Source organism: Pinus tabuliformis, chromosome X (genome assembly GCF_031772625.1).
Source record: "Pinus tabuliformis cultivar Carrire ecotype Pingquan chromosome X, CPIR1, whole genome shotgun sequence".
In the NCBI taxonomy this organism is placed as follows: domain Eukaryota; kingdom Viridiplantae; phylum Streptophyta; class Pinopsida; order Pinales; family Pinaceae; genus Pinus; species Pinus tabuliformis.
The window spans coordinates 1,198,978,614-1,198,995,972 of record NC_142308.1 but is presented as its reverse complement, the minus strand read 5'-3'; the positions used below and the strand labels follow the sequence as shown (position 1 = coordinate 1,198,995,972).

General features: G+C 38.7%; 1 protein-coding gene across 2 annotated transcripts in view; it reads right to left on the bottom strand.

The window, feature by feature from the left end:
• Positions 1–8,074: 8,074 nt before the first annotated feature.
• The window catches only part of LOC149144263 (aminopeptidase M1-like), a 126,639-nt gene continuing 117,354 nt past the window's right edge, over positions 8,075–17,359 (bottom strand). Inside the window, exons 6-7 of one of the 2 annotated variants that reach the window (XM_089447601.1) lie at positions 9,005–9,082; positions 8,075–8,879 (exon numbers count right to left, since the gene is read on the bottom strand). In XM_089447601.1, coding sequence (XP_089303727.1) covers positions 8,703–8,879; positions 9,005–9,082 — 255 coding nt within the window. In that variant the 3' untranslated portion in view covers positions 8,075–8,702. Of the gene's footprint in view, positions 8,880–9,004; positions 9,083–10,324; positions 11,270–17,359 lie in introns of those variants that run through there. The other variant, XM_089447602.1, reaches the window with a different exon arrangement.

The window sequence follows — 17,359 nt, the reverse complement described above, 5'->3', positions numbered from 1 at the left end:
AGTTGCTCCAAATAAATGCCTCCAGAGTGATTTGAGAAGTAATGCCTCACTAAAATGACAAAGATCTAAAATTCCCCATACACCCTTGTGCTTTGGAAGAGTTATACTTGATAGCTTGGTCAAATGGAATTTTCTTCTATTGTGTGTGCCCGCCCAGATGAAATTTTCCATAAGACAGTTTATGTCACTAATGATGGAGGCAGGTATGTGAAAAAGATGTGCCCAGTAGACACCCAGCTATGTTAGAACAGCTTGTGTAAAGATGGCCCTACTCCCTATGGATAGACATCTAAATTCCCATCTAGAATTCTTTTGTAGAACTTTTTAGTAAGCCATTTCCAATAAAAAATTCTATAACATGATGGTTTTAGTCTATACCCAAGATGCTTCAATCCATTTTGCATAGGTTTAGCCTCAACTCCAAATAAGTCTTTTATATATGTAATAGTTACCATATCAGATTGACTATAATAAAGAACTATTTTACTGGAATTCATGCATAGCCCCAAAGCATTTGCAAATCTACTGAAAATATGAAAAAGATAATACCAGGAGAAACGATAGAGCATACCCATTATGAGGCTGTCATCAACAAAGAGGTTATGTGAGATACTGATGTTGTTCCCCAACATCAGTGATTTGAAATGGCCCTCTAGAACTGCTTTTTTGATATGCAGACTCAGACATTCCATTACCAGGATGAATAATAAAGGAGATAACGAGCTTCCCTAATGAAGACCTCTACCAGACCGGAAGAATCTTGTTGGAAGTCCATTGATAATGATAACATAACTTACATTGTCCACACGGGCCATGATCCAGTTAATACATCTAGGCTGTAAACCAATCTTGCTAAGAATTAGTCTAAGAAATCCCCAATCCAAACAGTCATATGCTTTACGGAGATCTACCTGAAGAATAGCCGCGTCCATGTTTTTTGTGTGGATGGAGTGCATGCTTTCCTGTGCATTTGCCACAACATCGTGGATGATTCTACCCGGAAGGAAACCACTCTGTTCAGGAGATATGAAAGGAGAGAGAGTCTTGCGCAACCGTCCCGCAATAGTCTTTGATATGATTTTATAGATGACATTGCACAAAGAAATAGGCTTGTAGTCCGAGAAGCTCTCAGCCATTTTGTTTTTCGGAAAGAGAGCGATGTATGTGGAGGTTATCTTTTGATGAATGTAGCCCATATTTTTGGATTCCTCGATCATACCCAGCGGATCCAACTTGATAATTTCAAAGAAATGAGAGAACAGTTCAATAGTCCATCCATCAGGACTGGGAGTTTTATCACTCTTAAAGGATTTTATAACCCCCAGGAACTCTTCCTCGGAAACTTCCTTAAAAAAATCCCCATTTTTCTCCAAATCAAACATGATAGGATATGGTTCAATTCCCCAAATCATATCTTCCACGGAAGAATTTTCATTGCTTCTATAAGCATTTTGAAAGTAGTTTACAGCAGCATCACTTATTTCTTCTTGTGTCTGGGATATTCGTCCATCTGAATCAGTGATTTGCCATATGGAATTTATATTTCGGTGGAAATTTGCATATCTGTGAAAAAATTTTGTATTTTGGTCCCCTTCTTTTAACCAGAGAACCTTGCTCTTTAGTCTCCGTGTAGATTCTTCCATCATTAGAATTTTCTTCTTCCTGTGTTCCAGTTCTTGAATGTTGGCTCGGATGTGATCAGGGAGGAAATGAGAGGACATGGAGGCCTGTAGAGAGTCCAGTTGTTCTTGAATTTTCACAAGCTCTTTTCTGCTGTCTCTAATTTTCTTCTTCTGCCACAATTTTACAGATCCCCGGAGGGAATCTAGTTTCTCCAGGATATTGAGCATAGGAGAGGATCCTGTGACATTAATACTTCCCCAAGTGTCGTGCACCAGCTTATTAAAATCAGGGTCCTCTAAGATTGTTCTATTGAATTTGAAAGGGAAACCCGAGCGAGGTTCCCTTTTCCTCCATTGCAAAGTGATGGGTCTATGATCTGATATAAAGTTGTTGATGGTGTTAACTTGAACATCACCCAAACGATCCAACAATTTCTCATGGATCAGGAAACAATCCAATCTTTTGGCCACATAGGCAGAGCCAGAGCATCCATTGTCCCATGTCGGGGTAATTTTGGAGGGACAAACATCCACGAAATTGTTCATGATAATGGCATTTTGGATTTTCCCTGCCAGAGGGTCAGCTTTCCTGAAGCAACCCCAAATTTCATCAAGGTTGATAGTACAGTTTAGATCTCCTGCTATAATGAGAGTCTCCAGGTCCATCAAACCAGATGATATGAATCGGTCCCAGAAGTTCCCTCTATCTCTGTATGGGGCATATATGTTTAAGATATGAACATGACCCGGCAGGCCACAGATATTACCTTCTAGAAGTATACCAGCGAAGCATTCAAAGGCTTTAATGTTAATCCATCTCGGGTCCCATAAGGCCACCAGACCACCCGAGAGACCCATAGCAGCAGTTGCAGATATATGCCAGGTTGGAAACATTTTCCGGAAATATTGAATAGTGTCAGGAACATTGTGCATCGTCTCTTGAATGAGGATGATGAACGGATGAAGAGATAACAACAGGTTTTTGAGGGCTAAATATTTAGGGGCAGTCCCCAGACCCCGAATATTAAGGGAGATGATGCACATCATGATAGGTCTTTCTTAGGCATCCGTGCTCTAAGGGCCCGTGAGGGGGAGATGTCAGCAATGGGAATGTCAACAAGAAACTTGTCCATAGGAGAAGAAAAAGGATTTTTATTGGATCATCCCCGAAAGTGGCGACTGCCACGGTTTTTCTTCCTGCGCACTGTAATATTTCCCACCAAGGTTAGGCTGATATGGGGGAATGAGCTACCTGCCGGTTTGTGGATAGTGAAGTGAACAAAGTTCCTTCGATAGATTAATTACTCCAAAAGACTTGGAATATCAAAATATCCATTAAGGATATAAATATTATATTAAAATGAATAAGAATAAGAATGAATAAATTGATTACAAATGAGAACAAGAGGCTTGCTTATATATCAGGCAAGTGTCTCTTCATGAAGAGTCATGTCTCATTTAGACATGCCTCTTCAACCTAATTACTAGTTAACTAATCATTATTACAATTATCTTTATTATTTATATTTATATTATTTATATATATTTTATTCGTTACATTGCCTTCTTCCTCAAAAAGCTTTGTCCTCAAAGCTTGTCGATGAAAAAAGGCTTGATCTCTTTTTCGGCTTCGAACGTCTTTCTCTCTCGGAATAGTCATCCTTGTTGATACAAGTTGATATGATCTTCTTAGTGACAAACAAAATTGTTGCACTGAGAAGGGATCAGACCATCCGAGATTAATCTTCTGTATAGTATTTTGATCACTAGAATTTTGTAACGACTTGTTAGCATAAGACTGGATTGAGATTACATCACTATTATCCGGAACATCAGTTTGTTGTTTCGGTTCTGACTGGTTCAAATATGTAGCATGGTTGATTCGTCTGTTCTCATGATTCGGATGCCGATATGGAACTTTTTTGGTTTGATTTCTCCTTACTGGGCATGTGCCAATTTTTATATTTTCTTCTGGCAAAGATGTTGTTGAGATGGTTATGGAACATTCACTTGGGATGTTCATTGTCTGAACTACAACATCTATGTGTGTCGTTTCTTCAACTGACTTGTCTTCTTGAGTTGTCATATTCACTGGATCGGTATTTGTTGTTTTGTCATCAACTTGAATTCCTACATTTGATACTTCTTTCTCGATAAATTGTTGTACCTTGTTTTCTAATGACTTCTTATCCTTCTTAAGTTTCTTAATTTGTGTCAATAATTTTTCACTATGGTTTTTAAGTCGAGAAACTTCTTCATTTTTGTCAATAGTGATTTTGTCAATTTCATTTTGCATATTTTGTAATACTTTTTTACCTTCTTGAGAAATTACTTTTGAAATATCCGATATATCTTCTGGTGTTATTGAATTAGGTTTCAGTGTAACATCTTGAAGTGTTATTTTCTTCTTCTTGTAAGAAAATGTTAAAAACTTTTTCTTAGTATTTAGAATAAAGGAACCTAGATTTTTCATCCATGGTGATCCCAAAACAATGTCACTATCGTTAAAACACAAGGTTTTCATGGTGAATTGTGAGGTAAAAGTATAATCTCCAATATTTAGGTGTAGATTGCTTATATCGTATTGTTTGCCAAAAATATTTGTTTCAACTATATTTGATTCAGGAATCACCAATTGATTAGCACATTTAGGACTAACATAATTACTTCTTTTAGTAGGACTGATAGAGGTTATGATGTCTCTTCCTGTGAGTGATCCTTTGATTTTAAATAGTGTGTAAACATATGTACTATGGGTTACAGGAAACCTTTCATTACTAGTCTCCATTTTTGCCTCGATGTTTTTACGTAAACAATATGTCAACTGGAGCTATTTTTATTATAAAATATCACTTATTTCTTCTATATATATTTTTCAAATATTCTCCTTTAATGTGGATTGTTAAAACTTGAATACTCTTTTAAGAAAAAAAAAAACTCCTTTATATTGTTGCCCTCTATATATGTATGTATTTCTTTATATTAAGACCCCTTTTCAAAATAACTTTATTATCTTATAATAATAATAGTTTCACTTCTTTTTTTTATAATAATAAATTGATCCCTTTTTTTATATACTTAATTATTTCCTTGATAAATTTTTAATGTCACCCCACTTAATAAATATAAGGGTCACGTCTTTTCATATGACACGGTCACGATGTTAAAATACCATGGGCTATTACCATGGATTGTTTTTAAAACCTCATGTAAAAAGTAATATTTACCTTTCACGTAAGAGCTTTTGTATCCCTGTTTTTTCTTTAACTTTTAAAATACCATGGGCTATTACCATGGGTTGTTTTTAAAACCAAGGGCTTCTCCACGTAAAAAGTTTTAAATATACTTGGTATGAGATTTTGTATCCATTTTGTTTTTTCTTTTACTTTTTTTTCTTCTTCTTTTTATTTTATTTTATTTACTTATATTTTTTTTTGGTTAATTTTTTTTTATGGCTAAAGGCCTAGAAAAACGAAGAAAAGGAGAACTCCCAAACTTTGAGCAAAATGCTTCAATTGTACGTCAACAAGGTTGACGAATTTCGATAGCCAAGGACCTGGATAGGAGAACGAGCTCTGTGCACCGGTAAAGCGACCTACAGGACCGAACTGCTCTGATACCACATGAAGCGAACAAAGTTCCTTCGATAGATTAATTACTCCAAAAGACTTGGAATATCAAATTATCCATTAAGGATATAAATATTATATTAAAATGAATAAGAATAAGAATAAGAATGAATAAATTGATTACAAATGAGAACGAGAGGCTTGCTTATATATCAGGCAAGTGTCTCTTCATGAAGAGTCATGTCTCATTTAGACATGCCTCTTCAACCTAATTACTAGTTAACTAATCATTATTACAATTATCTTTATTATTTATATTTATATATATTTTATTCGTTACAGATAGTGAGAGTACGGAGATCAAGGGTCTTCCTTTGTAAGAGGAGGTCTAAATCACTCCCGACCAAATTTTTTGGCGAAGCAGTGGGAGAATTTGGTGGAGTAACACTGAGGCAAGGGCCTTTATCTTTTGATTGTCGGCGGGGCAGAGCCAGAGGTGCAACGTATGCAATTTGTGAGGTGGATGGAATATCTGGGTAAGGATGAGGAGCTGTAAAGGGGATAGGAATGTCCTGGAAGGTTACAGGCTCGGGAGGTGGATGAGACATAAAAGCTGGTGGGCTGTCAGAAGAAGGAAAGTCCGATTTGGCCGAATTTATCAATGATGAAGGAATGGTAATGGGCGAAGAGACAATTGATCCAAAAGCATGTGGAAGGTGGGAATTCTGGCGAGAGTGAATACCTGATTGCTGAAGCGGATGCTTATGTGTCATGTTCTCTTTGCCTTTTAGACACTGTCGACCCTGACAACGCGTATCTGAGAGAGGCCCCGAGGCTCCTTTATAGCATCTTTTGCCATGGAAACGTCCCCCCGGACGGAAGGGGCATTGTTCACGCATGTGACCAGTTCTGTGACAGAAAGAGCATCTGAACAGAACACCCCAATAATCCAATCTTTGTTGGAGGAAGGTGTCACCCCAATGCAGTTCAATGTGATCAGGGAATCCCCCTCTATAATCCTTTTCAATGAGGATCCAGGCTACCCTTTTATCCTGTGCACCCAGACAACGTGGGTCCATGTAGATAAACTTTCTGATGGTGTTTCCAATGTCTGTAAGAGCTTGTTTTGTCCATAATTCCAGAGGGAGACCTGGTAATTTTACCCATAACAACTTGTTTGAGGGAGTATTATGAATCCGATTGTACCCAATGTACCACTTATGGAGGGCAAGAAAGCTTTTTCCATGAATCCATGGAATAGCTATAATTTTCTCCAAATCTTCTTGACTGAGGAAGTGAAAGTTGTACCATCCCTTCAGAAGCCTAACAACCGTAGGCATGTACCCTAACATCGATTTCCATTTCTTCTCAATCCATTTACGTGTTTCAGAGTCTTCCATCTCTGAAAAGTACCATCTACCTACTAGGGCTCATTTTTGTAGACTAGTAATGCGATCCACCAGGGTATCACTGTCGAAGGCCAACACTGGAGGAGGAGGAGCGGTTTTAATGGAGCAGTGTTTAGAACGACGATGTTGATATACAAGTCCACCAACCAAAGAATCAGGAGGTCTCTCCGCTACATCTTGCACATTTATGTCTCCTAAGATAGTGCGCCATGCATCAAGTGTGCATGGGATGCTTTGGCTGACATCAATATCAACACCAATTCGATGGGATTCGGCCTCTACAATGGCATGAATGAGTGCAAAGGTGGCAGAGACGTCAAAGGGATAATCCGCCATGAAATAATACTTCCGGGTATGATATGTGTATAAAATAGCGGGTACTGACAGCTTAATTAAGAAGTTTTGGTCTGACATTATGGGAAAAGATGAGGGTCTGCTGTGGTTAGCTGTACATCCCTATTGGGATTGCCAATTCCCAAAAAAACATGCAATCCAGGAGGGGACAGGTTCAAAGTTAAAAGGTATATTGTGTCTGGACGTCGCCATTTGACAACCCTAAATAGGAATTTTGTATTAAAAAACTGACAAAAAAATTGTTACTGCGGACATGGCCTCGTGGAAATAAATAGGAGTCTTGAGAAGAGTGCGGATGACACATATAGAGCAAGCGCAATAAATGATATGTGCTGTCAGATGTGGACGGAATCCCACATTCCCCGCCGGAAAATTTGAAACCGCCCAGAGAACTCTGAAACCGGAAAATGCTGGAAAGAGCCGAGAGAGATACTGGCCAAACGAGGGTGGCGAGCTATGGCGGGCTTCTGTGACGCTAACAAAAATACGAAAAAACAGACCGATGTATACTGGCATCGAGAGAGGAGGAATGTCAATGGCAGTCTGCATATACCAAGGTTTTATGCAACTGGAGCTATGTATATTAGCATCCGATGTTCAGACAGCAGCAATAACAATAGTTACAGACTAACCATACATTACATAGCCGAAACCCGCACTGTTTACAGGGACTAGAGATAATTATGAAATTGGATAGCTTGAGCCATGACGGGAGATGCCAGTTGAAATGATTAATCGATAGGCAGAAAGCTAAGAAACCCGATAAGCTGTCCTTTAATTTTTGTGTTCCAGACGGCATATGAAATGGAGAATTAATGTAAGCCCCTAAAGCCAAGAAATCTCCCTATATTCACAGGCATATAAACAATGCTATTCCAAAACAAACTCGTAATATTACGATGTGTATTAAGAAAATAATCTACCCAGCATGAAATTTATAGTGCAATCATCTTATGAACGATAAGAATCTCAGACAGTAACAGGAAGTTGATGAATTAACCCAATAAAAGATGCAGCATTTTAGTTATCCAGCAAAAACAGGCTAGGAATTGACCCCGGAAACACATATAACATGTATCTATTTATATGGCTTTGGCTTTCCGTTAATAAGGGGGACATACCTTTTTTTGTATACCCGTGGCAGGACTCATCTTGGTCCACGGCGTCACAGTCCACAAACAAATTTTCTGTCACGCAGTTTGAATCCTGGTGCTTGAAGATTGTAAAGAAAACCAGAAAATCTCCAGAGTCACAATTACAGTTCAGTGTCGAGCGACACTGCCATGGCCACCCGGCTTTTGTGCTGTTGTTTTGTCTTGCCCATGTATCGATGCAGCATTCTTTATCACAGGCGGGTACAGTTATACATCCATCCGAAACACCCGATACCAAAACAATAACAGCACATACTGCATTTACCAGTGATAAGAAAAAACCATATTCAAGAAAGCTACCAAAACACCATCTAACGAGGGAACTGGTTCAGCCAGTTAATAAATTAACCAGTAAATTTTAGAGAAAAAACTTGTCACCCTCGCAGAGGACACTGTAAGCCCAATGACCAGGCCTTTATAACCAAATTTCTTTTGCCTTTGCTGAAACAGACTGTTGCAGAAACCCTCCGAATCCATGCTTCGGCTTATTTAAATCATTAAATGGATAACATTCATGTTCTGATCACCAAGGAAATTGAGATGCAAATCATGACATAAATTAGTCATAGCATGGAAGTGGTAAGCTCGAAACTTTCAGCCTGCTAGTCCCTGCAGTAGTTCCACTAAACCATCCTGTTGCTGAACATGCTTTACCCATTGGGCACTGATCTGAGCTCGTTCAATGCTCTGCTTAACTGTGCGTTCAATAGATGGTTGCATTCGAGTTGAAAAGAATTCCTTTATTTCATCTGCCTTTTCCTCACTTGAAAACTGAAAAACAAAACGAAGAAATCTCGGTAGAACTTTAAATTTTCTTAAACAGGTCCCACCAAGAATTGGACGAAATTAAACATGAATAGAGAAATTTGCATTAAGGATAGAATACGGGAACAGACCCTAGATACAACACGACCGATCAAAGTAATTAACAAAAATCCTGAACCCCATTTTTCGCAGATAAAATCCCACTTTTCCTGTACAAAAGAAGCAGAAACCAGATTAGCTGGAAATATAGCAACTGTAATGCTTACCTTTTCATAATTTTGCCAAGTCCTAAAGATTCCAAAAATATTTACCCTCTCGAGTGTTGAGAAATCTAGGGCATCAAGATTAGGTGATTTCTCTTCTTATGATAACTGCTTGTGAATGCTTTTTACTTCATTAGATTATGATCTTCTCTTTAGTTAGATTATTATAGTGTTCTTCTTCATCAAACAGCTATCAATGCATAAACAACAAAGAGACAAGAGACACAAAATATAGGCGATTAGCCAGCCAAAACCTCTCCCACTTGAGAGGAAAACCCAAGTGAATTCTTCTTCTTACAGAGACTTCAATTGACAAATACCAAGACCAAGACTCTTGACCTATTTCCCTCTCCAAGACCAAGTCACAAAGCTTCCTTGACGAGTTCCTTTTTCTTTGAGTCAATAATAGTCAAATTTCTCCTTCTCGGCTGCCTTTCAGAGTTTTGGTTCCTAGGAACAGACCTGCAACTTTCAGCCCTAATTCAGAAACTCTAGTTGCAGTGTTTGAGAGAGATATTGTCTCTCAAACTTCTTCTCTTTGAGATGGAAACTATTCCTCCTTAACTCGGCTTGATTCTTCACTTGTCTTTCTCCTTGGATTGACCTTCGATAGTGACTTCAATACCTCGGCTCCTACTGCAACAGACAACACCTATACTTCACATGTGTGGAGTGTACTCAACCCAAAACAGACCCAAAAAAAATACCAAAGACTTCGCTCTTCCTTTCCTTCTCTTCGCTGGTTATGAGGCTCCTTCCCAAGTGATCCTCGCACTTCTTATTGCAGACTTGTCCTTGACCAAAAAACTGAGTTCCAAATGGAGGCCGAGCTGCCTATTTATAGTGGTTTCCCATGAAATAAGCCAACTTCTCCTTGTCCATAGGCCGACATGCCATTTGGTGTAGGTTTAATATTCCATCTTGAGGCCGACTTCTTGGAGGAGCTTGAGCTTGGTCTTGGAGGGCCTTTTTACTCTTTCATTGACTCATATACAAATGTAACATGTCCAAGAAGGGTCTTCCATACATGACATTGACTCAATAGACTTTTATGACTTGATGACAAAACCTAAAGGCTCACAATGGGAACCTTAACTAAAATAAAATTCCTTGATCATGAAACCCATGATTCAAGCATTACAAAAATAATGTTATTTTCTTTTTTACATCAATTACATAAAATCACAATACATCAATTACATAAAATCACAATTACACGTCATTATGAAGACCGAACCTAGTTACACTTTTCAACATTGAGAATCTTAGAGGTTAGTTTTCTTAATCTTGGTGAAGTCATAGCCAACAAGGGAACATGTAACAAAGTTTCCCTCTCCCCATCTCTCTCTCTCTCTCACATGCACACAAGAAAAATAACAAATTTAAAGACAGATTTACTATTATCAAAGCTATTATGTAATAAAATATAAAACTCAGCAGCCCAACTATACAAGAAACACCACATTATCTTGACATGTGCAGTGAGAGGCAGTAAACAAGTTGCCATTTTATCCTTCACAACCTGCTTCATAGAGTTCCGAACATTTTAAGACTACTAGAAACACTGATTTGAATGAATCAGATACATGGTAACAGCAAGGAACCTAGATAATAAGGGAAGCAGTATGATATATAATTTTTATTATACAATTCCTAGATGCCATGACTGCAAATAGAATAGCAACTTTTGTATTACGGTACAAATAGACTATTGAATTAAATGGAAAAAAATAAACTTTGGCTCTCTTCTTTTCCAGTTTGGTATATCTCATAAAGAAGTATAGAACCATAATTATAGAGAACATGAACCCCTTGAGCATACTTTCCAATCCAATGTTGCATTTTATTTCCTGTCAAATGCTTTAAGGTTAACAACATGCACCATCCCCTTCACCCAAATGGTGCTGCTGCAGTTAACTTCAATCAAGTGATTTAACTATATTTTTGGTTTACACATTTCACTTGTCTAAAGCCTTTGATAGGAGAATGACAACTACGCAAGTTCCAACTGTCCCGAGTCCACAAAAAACAAAACCAAAAGCTATAACACATCACCCTTAACCACAGCCAGGCAGTCTCACGTCCCTCTTTGCTAATTCCAGAGAGTACAGTGACTGCATCCTGGTTCCGTACCTGCAAGATTATCAAAGATATATATGGAAGGTTCAAAAATATGGATTTAAGTCTCCCTTCAAATGCATTTAGATCATAAGAGGTAGTAGATATATGGTGATCTCTTTAACAAACCCTAATCCAACGAGAAGAAATTGCGTAAATGTGACAGCACTTAACATAGATCATGAAAAGATGTTCTGTAACGGCCCATCTAAACTGATCCACTATATAAAGTTTTAAACTTTATAAGAAAACAAATATGATGAATTTTAAATAATAAATATGTTTAAGTTTTATAAATATAAATTTAAACTTTATAACATATATAAATTAAACTTTATAAAATATATAATTTAAACTTTATAACATATATAAATTAAATTTTATAAAATATATAATTAAACTTTATAAACTTATATAAATTAAAACTTTAAAACTAAACTATATGCTAAAAACCAAAAATCAAATAAAGGACCCTTTTAAAAGGGGGCGCTTAAAATCAACTGAACATTTATAGCAGAGCGCATTTGACAGGGAAAATATCTGAGAGCATCAATGCGTGGAAGGCGTGTCGGGACGAGGGAAGGCGGTGGCTGCAGGTAGGAGGGCGGCCACCGCCAGGCCCGTAGATAAAACCGGAGGCCTGAACCGAGAGAAGGGGGGGAAAAACAAGAGAGGAGCAGAAAGAACCAGAAGCAGAAATTCACCAGGAGAAAACCAGGAGGAAGATAATTATCCATTGGAAGAGCTTTAAGCCGTCTGAGGTTCTGGGCACGGAGGGACAGAGAGCTTCTGTTGAGAAGCTTTCTGGATTGAGCAGCTAGGTTTGCTCAGTCTGGTTGGGTGGTATTGGTCTCCCGAAGATTGGATCAAATAGCCACGACATCACCAGCAGAATCACCAGTTCAGTAGCAGAATCAGCAGCAGTTAAGGTAAGTACAAATTTAAATTCTTCAGGCTTTCTGTATTTCAGATTCTAGTTACTGTGTTTTGGTTATTACAGATGGTATCAGAGGGTGTTGTTCAAACCCTTTTCGACCTTACAGGCCACAATTTGTTGTTCTTTGGTATATGAAGAATCAAATTGATTTTTTTTTAAAACCTCTACAGGCTGTCGTCTCTGTATTTTATTCACTGCCCTTTTCTGCAAAAATCTTTTGTGTCCATTGTGAACCGTCATGGGTAATTCTTTTGAAATCTTTATAATATACTTCCAAACTTTTAAAAAAAAAACTTCCGTGGGAAAATGCTCTTTAATTTTAAGATCCTGATGAAAGATCTTTACGCGGATTTGATCTCGCGATCTACCGAAATAACCATCGATTTTATGTTTGTATAAATCACCAGTGATACTTTGATGGGATACGATCTCGTGATATCTCAGCTGCAAATCCGATGACGCTATTGGGTTAGAAAAGCTTATCGCATCCGTGTAACCTTCCCATCGTATACCCCCGCGGTTATCGTAACCGTCAGCCTTATTCTGATATACATTAATCACCGAATTTCCCAGGGCGCGCTTGTTATAACCGCGAGAGTTCTGTCATAAAAGGAGGTTGCACTGTGGAGCGTGAGACTGTGGTCGATTATAACTATGAAATCATGTGAATTGGATTTATGCTGATCCGTGCCTGAATAAAATGATAAGAAAATTTTAGGAAAGTTTGAAACCTTGCGAATATCTCAGTAGAAATTAAAATGGGCAAAAACCTATGTAAATGAAGTCAGGGATTAACAGTTTGCATTGATACAGCTCTTCTACGATCACGCTGTCATCTTCACATCATATTTTCAAGGATATTGGATTTCCGTAATCTTATGAAAAGAAATACGGGGGCAGGATACTCATGTCAAAACCCCTGCCGGAAGGGATGTGGCTGTTGGGATTTGAGCCCAGGTCTCCACGGCCACAACGTGGAATTCTTGCACTAACAGCGGTAAATTTTTTTTTATTTAATGTGCCCAACAATAAACTTAACGCGCTATTTTAGAGATGCGGGGGTTTGAAACCACAACCTCCACGCTGTCATCTTCGCGTCATATTTTTCAAGGATATTTGGGTTTCCGTAATATTATGAAGAGAAATACGGGGGCAGGATACTCATGTCAAAACCCCTGCCGGAAGGGATGTGGCTGCTGGGATTCGAGCCCAGGTCTCCACGGCCACAACGTGGAATTGTTGCACTAACAGTGCTAAAATCTTCATTTAAGTGCCCTAAAATCACTCGTGAAATACATAACCCATTAAGGAATTGATTGCATCGATTGGATATTAATGGTTAGGCTCATTTCATGATTTGTCGCTGACTGTCATAAACATTCTGAGGTCTGATATAACGCAGTGACACATGCATCTTCTTGCTGTTGCATTCCATCTTAAGTGCTCTCACCTGAAGCAAGATGAAATCAGAAATTTGGCATTGAATTTGGCATTTAGCATTAGTAACTTGCTGCTGTTCCTGAGATTTTCTTACAGATTAATTTTACTGGATTAAATTTACATTTTAACGAATATATCGGAGTTTTTTTTAAAATTTAATTAAATTCATAGCTTTTAAATTAAATTCACTTGGAGAATAGATATAATTTCCCTGTTTAAAGCAGCCATTAATAAAGTAATGCATAAATTGCTTCATTGGGACAGAGCTCTCTCACTAACATATCTTTACCAGCTGGTCTACCTCAAGGAGTCTGCCTGCCTTGCATAAATCCTACAATTAAGGTACTATAAGTATCTACAGTAGGCTGTCAATGCTTCTCCATCATTTTGTCAAGAAGCTTAAATGCGAGATCACTACTTATTTCAAGCGGCATGCCATCCAGGTCATGTATTCCATCTAGGTTATCAGAATCTGAACTACCTACTGTATCCTCATCAGTAATCAAGTGTTCCTTCGGTACCTTGTTTTCTTGAACTATACCATTCATAAACACTCAATAAGTTCGATAATTAGGTTGGCATCCTTCATTTATCATCTTACTTAAATAGATCAAAAGTGATTAATTCATCTCCTAGAGTACAAGAACACCTCCCCATCCTTCCTTTGGAGGACTTAGTAAAATACTAAATACTAAACCTTGTCATAGAAGGAATTAATAAAGTGGAATATATATGATCTTAAGAAAATTACAAAAGTACCCATACATTATTTAGTCACATAGATAGTAGACCTCTTAATTGGTGAAGATAAAAGAATCTACTCAATCATTCGCATCAAATAAATTTACCACGACTAGAAATAATAAATTAAAACGTGATTCTTTGTTGGACTCTCATCATTGTCAACATACTCAGGGTTATTTAAATAATCATATATGACCTTCTTTAAATGTAATAGTCAGATTGAGATATGACAGGTATGTTACCGATGTACATTGTAATCGAGACATCTAAACATTTGCATTTTGTGGATGTTGTTAGGTAAATAAACTTTAGGTGCCTTACCTTAGGGGCTAATACCCATACACTTTTGCATTATTCATATTAGGATAGAATACCCTGCATTAGGACAAGGAGGTCGCGAGACCACCCTCCTTGACCTCGGTACCAGTAAGATCCGCCTAGCGGGTAAAAATAGCAAAACTATACCCGTTTATGAATGTGATGTTGCAAAAGGAAATTGTGTGTTAAAAATTCGGTTATCCACCTCAAAATTTTTACAGAATTTTATTATGTGTTCAGGAACCATCACAATGGTGAGGACGTATGAGCGACGACGACGTGATCAGGCAGCATCACCACCATTAATGCCGCCACCGTCGCCATCATCATCCCCATCACCAGCGTCACCGCCAAGACCATCATCAACATCAATCGCCCCAGCGCCAGAGTTGACTGTGATAATGAATTCTTTGGAGGCCTTATTGGAAACATTAAAAGAATCAACTAAGGCCAAAACCAAAGGGGAATTTCAACATGTAGCCACCAGTTCAGCGGAACCAAATAATTTTGAGCCCAGAAGATCGAGAGAAGACATTTCTAGGGAGCTTCAGAAAATTAGACTCCCAGAATTCTCAGGAGGTCGAGCAGGTGAACGCGCTGAAGCATGGTTGGAAGGGATGAACCGATGCTTTAGGTTAAGAGAATATTCGCCTTCAGCAAAAACAAAAATTGCCGTGTTTCAACTAAAGGAAAGTGCCTTGATTTGGTGGGGAAATCTGGAAAAGCAGCTGCACCTTACATCGGATAATGTCCCTTGGGAACTATTTGAGGAAAGGTTCCGCGCAAAGTATTTGCCTCCATACTTTCAACAACAGCAAGCCAGAGCCTTCCATACATTAATTCAGGGAAATAAAACGGTGGAAGAATACGAGATAAGGTTTATGGAACTTGTAAAATACATTCACTACTTAGATTCTGATGAACGTCAAGCTGAACGCTTCATACTTGGGTTAAATCCTCGCATCAGAGCCTTGGTAAGCATGTGGAAACCCTCATCAGTAGCCGAGGCAGTCGAATGTGGTCGTTATGTAGAAGAGCACCTTGGAATCAAAAAAGATATGGGGCCAGCAGGGCCTTTACAATCAGGATTTCCAGGAAAGGCTCCCCGGAACTTCTTCAGAGGAGGTAGCTCGAGGCCACCTTACGGTAACAGGTTTACCCCAAATGTGGGGACAAGAGTTCCCATGGCAGTAAACACTATAGCCGCGGAATCGTCCAACACCAGACCATGGGCATCGCGAGGGACTGCCGGTAGAGGAAGGAGTGCGAGAGGAATCAACATGGGAGGACGCGGCTCGTTCTCTAGAAATTCACACCTTGATTCAAGAGGATCAACGCAGCTCAATTGTTGGGGATGTGGGGGACCGCATTTCCAGCGTGACTGCCCAGAAGCTTCATCGAATATATTGCATAGGACTGGGAAGGAGCCGATATCAGCCAATCGAGGTAATCATAGAATTCATGCAGTAGTCAACCACGACCAAGCAGCCCATCAATCCACTGTAGTGGAATCTTCAGGTATTATCAATGGCATAAAACTCAAAATCTTATTTGATACTGATGCCACAGATAGTTTCATTTCGTCATATGCATTAAACAAATGTGGGTTGGCAGGTCGTAGACAAAATGATTTCCACCAAGTGGAAATGGCCTCAGGAGAACTCCAAACCGTGGGCTTGAGTGTGGATCAATGCAAAATTGACCTAGGGGTCTGTTCGACTAAACTGAAAGTCTATGTCACAGCCTTAGGAACGTATGATCTTATCATAGGTATGGATTGGCTGGAAGCTCACCAAGCTTGGGTGGACTGTTATGGAAAAAGGATTCTGGGCATAAATGATGAGGGAGAAGTAATCCAAATTCAAGGAATCAAGAGGGAAGTTTCTTTACGCTACATTTCGGCAATGCAGGTGAAGCGTTTAAGAAAGGGTTGTCAGGATTATGCAATTCACGAAGTAAGCCAAGAAAAAGGGCCATCCTTAGAACAATATCCGGTGTTAGCCGAGTTCCCGGACGTATTTCCAAAGGAACTACCTGGATTACCCCCGGTAAGAGAATTGGATCTCATTATTGAATTAAAGCCAGGTACCCAACCGATCTCTAAAACGCCTTATAGAATGACAGCTCCAGAACTTCAGGAATTGCACATCCAGTTGAAGGAACTACTCGATATAGGGCATATTCGGCCCAGTACTTCACCTTGGGGCGCTCCTGTAATTTTTGTGAAGAAGAAAGATGGATCCTTAAGATTATGCATAGATTATTGAGACTTGAATCGAGCTACAGTAAAGAATCAATACCCTATGCCGCGAATCGATGATCTTTTCGATCAAATGAAAGGAGCTGCTGTCTTTTCAAAAATTGATCTTCAATCAGGGTATCATCAGCTAAGGATTTCTGAAAATGATATCTCTAAGACTGCATTCCGGACACGTTTTGGACATTATGAATTTACTGTGGTACCATTTGGGTTAACAAATGCGCCAGCCGTGTTCATGAATCTTATGAACAGTGTTTTCCGTCAATATCTTGATAAATTTGTGCAAGTCTTTTTAGATGATATTCTCATCTATTCCAAGAATGAAGAAGAGCATGAAGATCATTTGCAGATAGTATTGTCCTGCCTTAGAGAACGTCAGTTATATGGAAAACTATCCAAGTGTTCT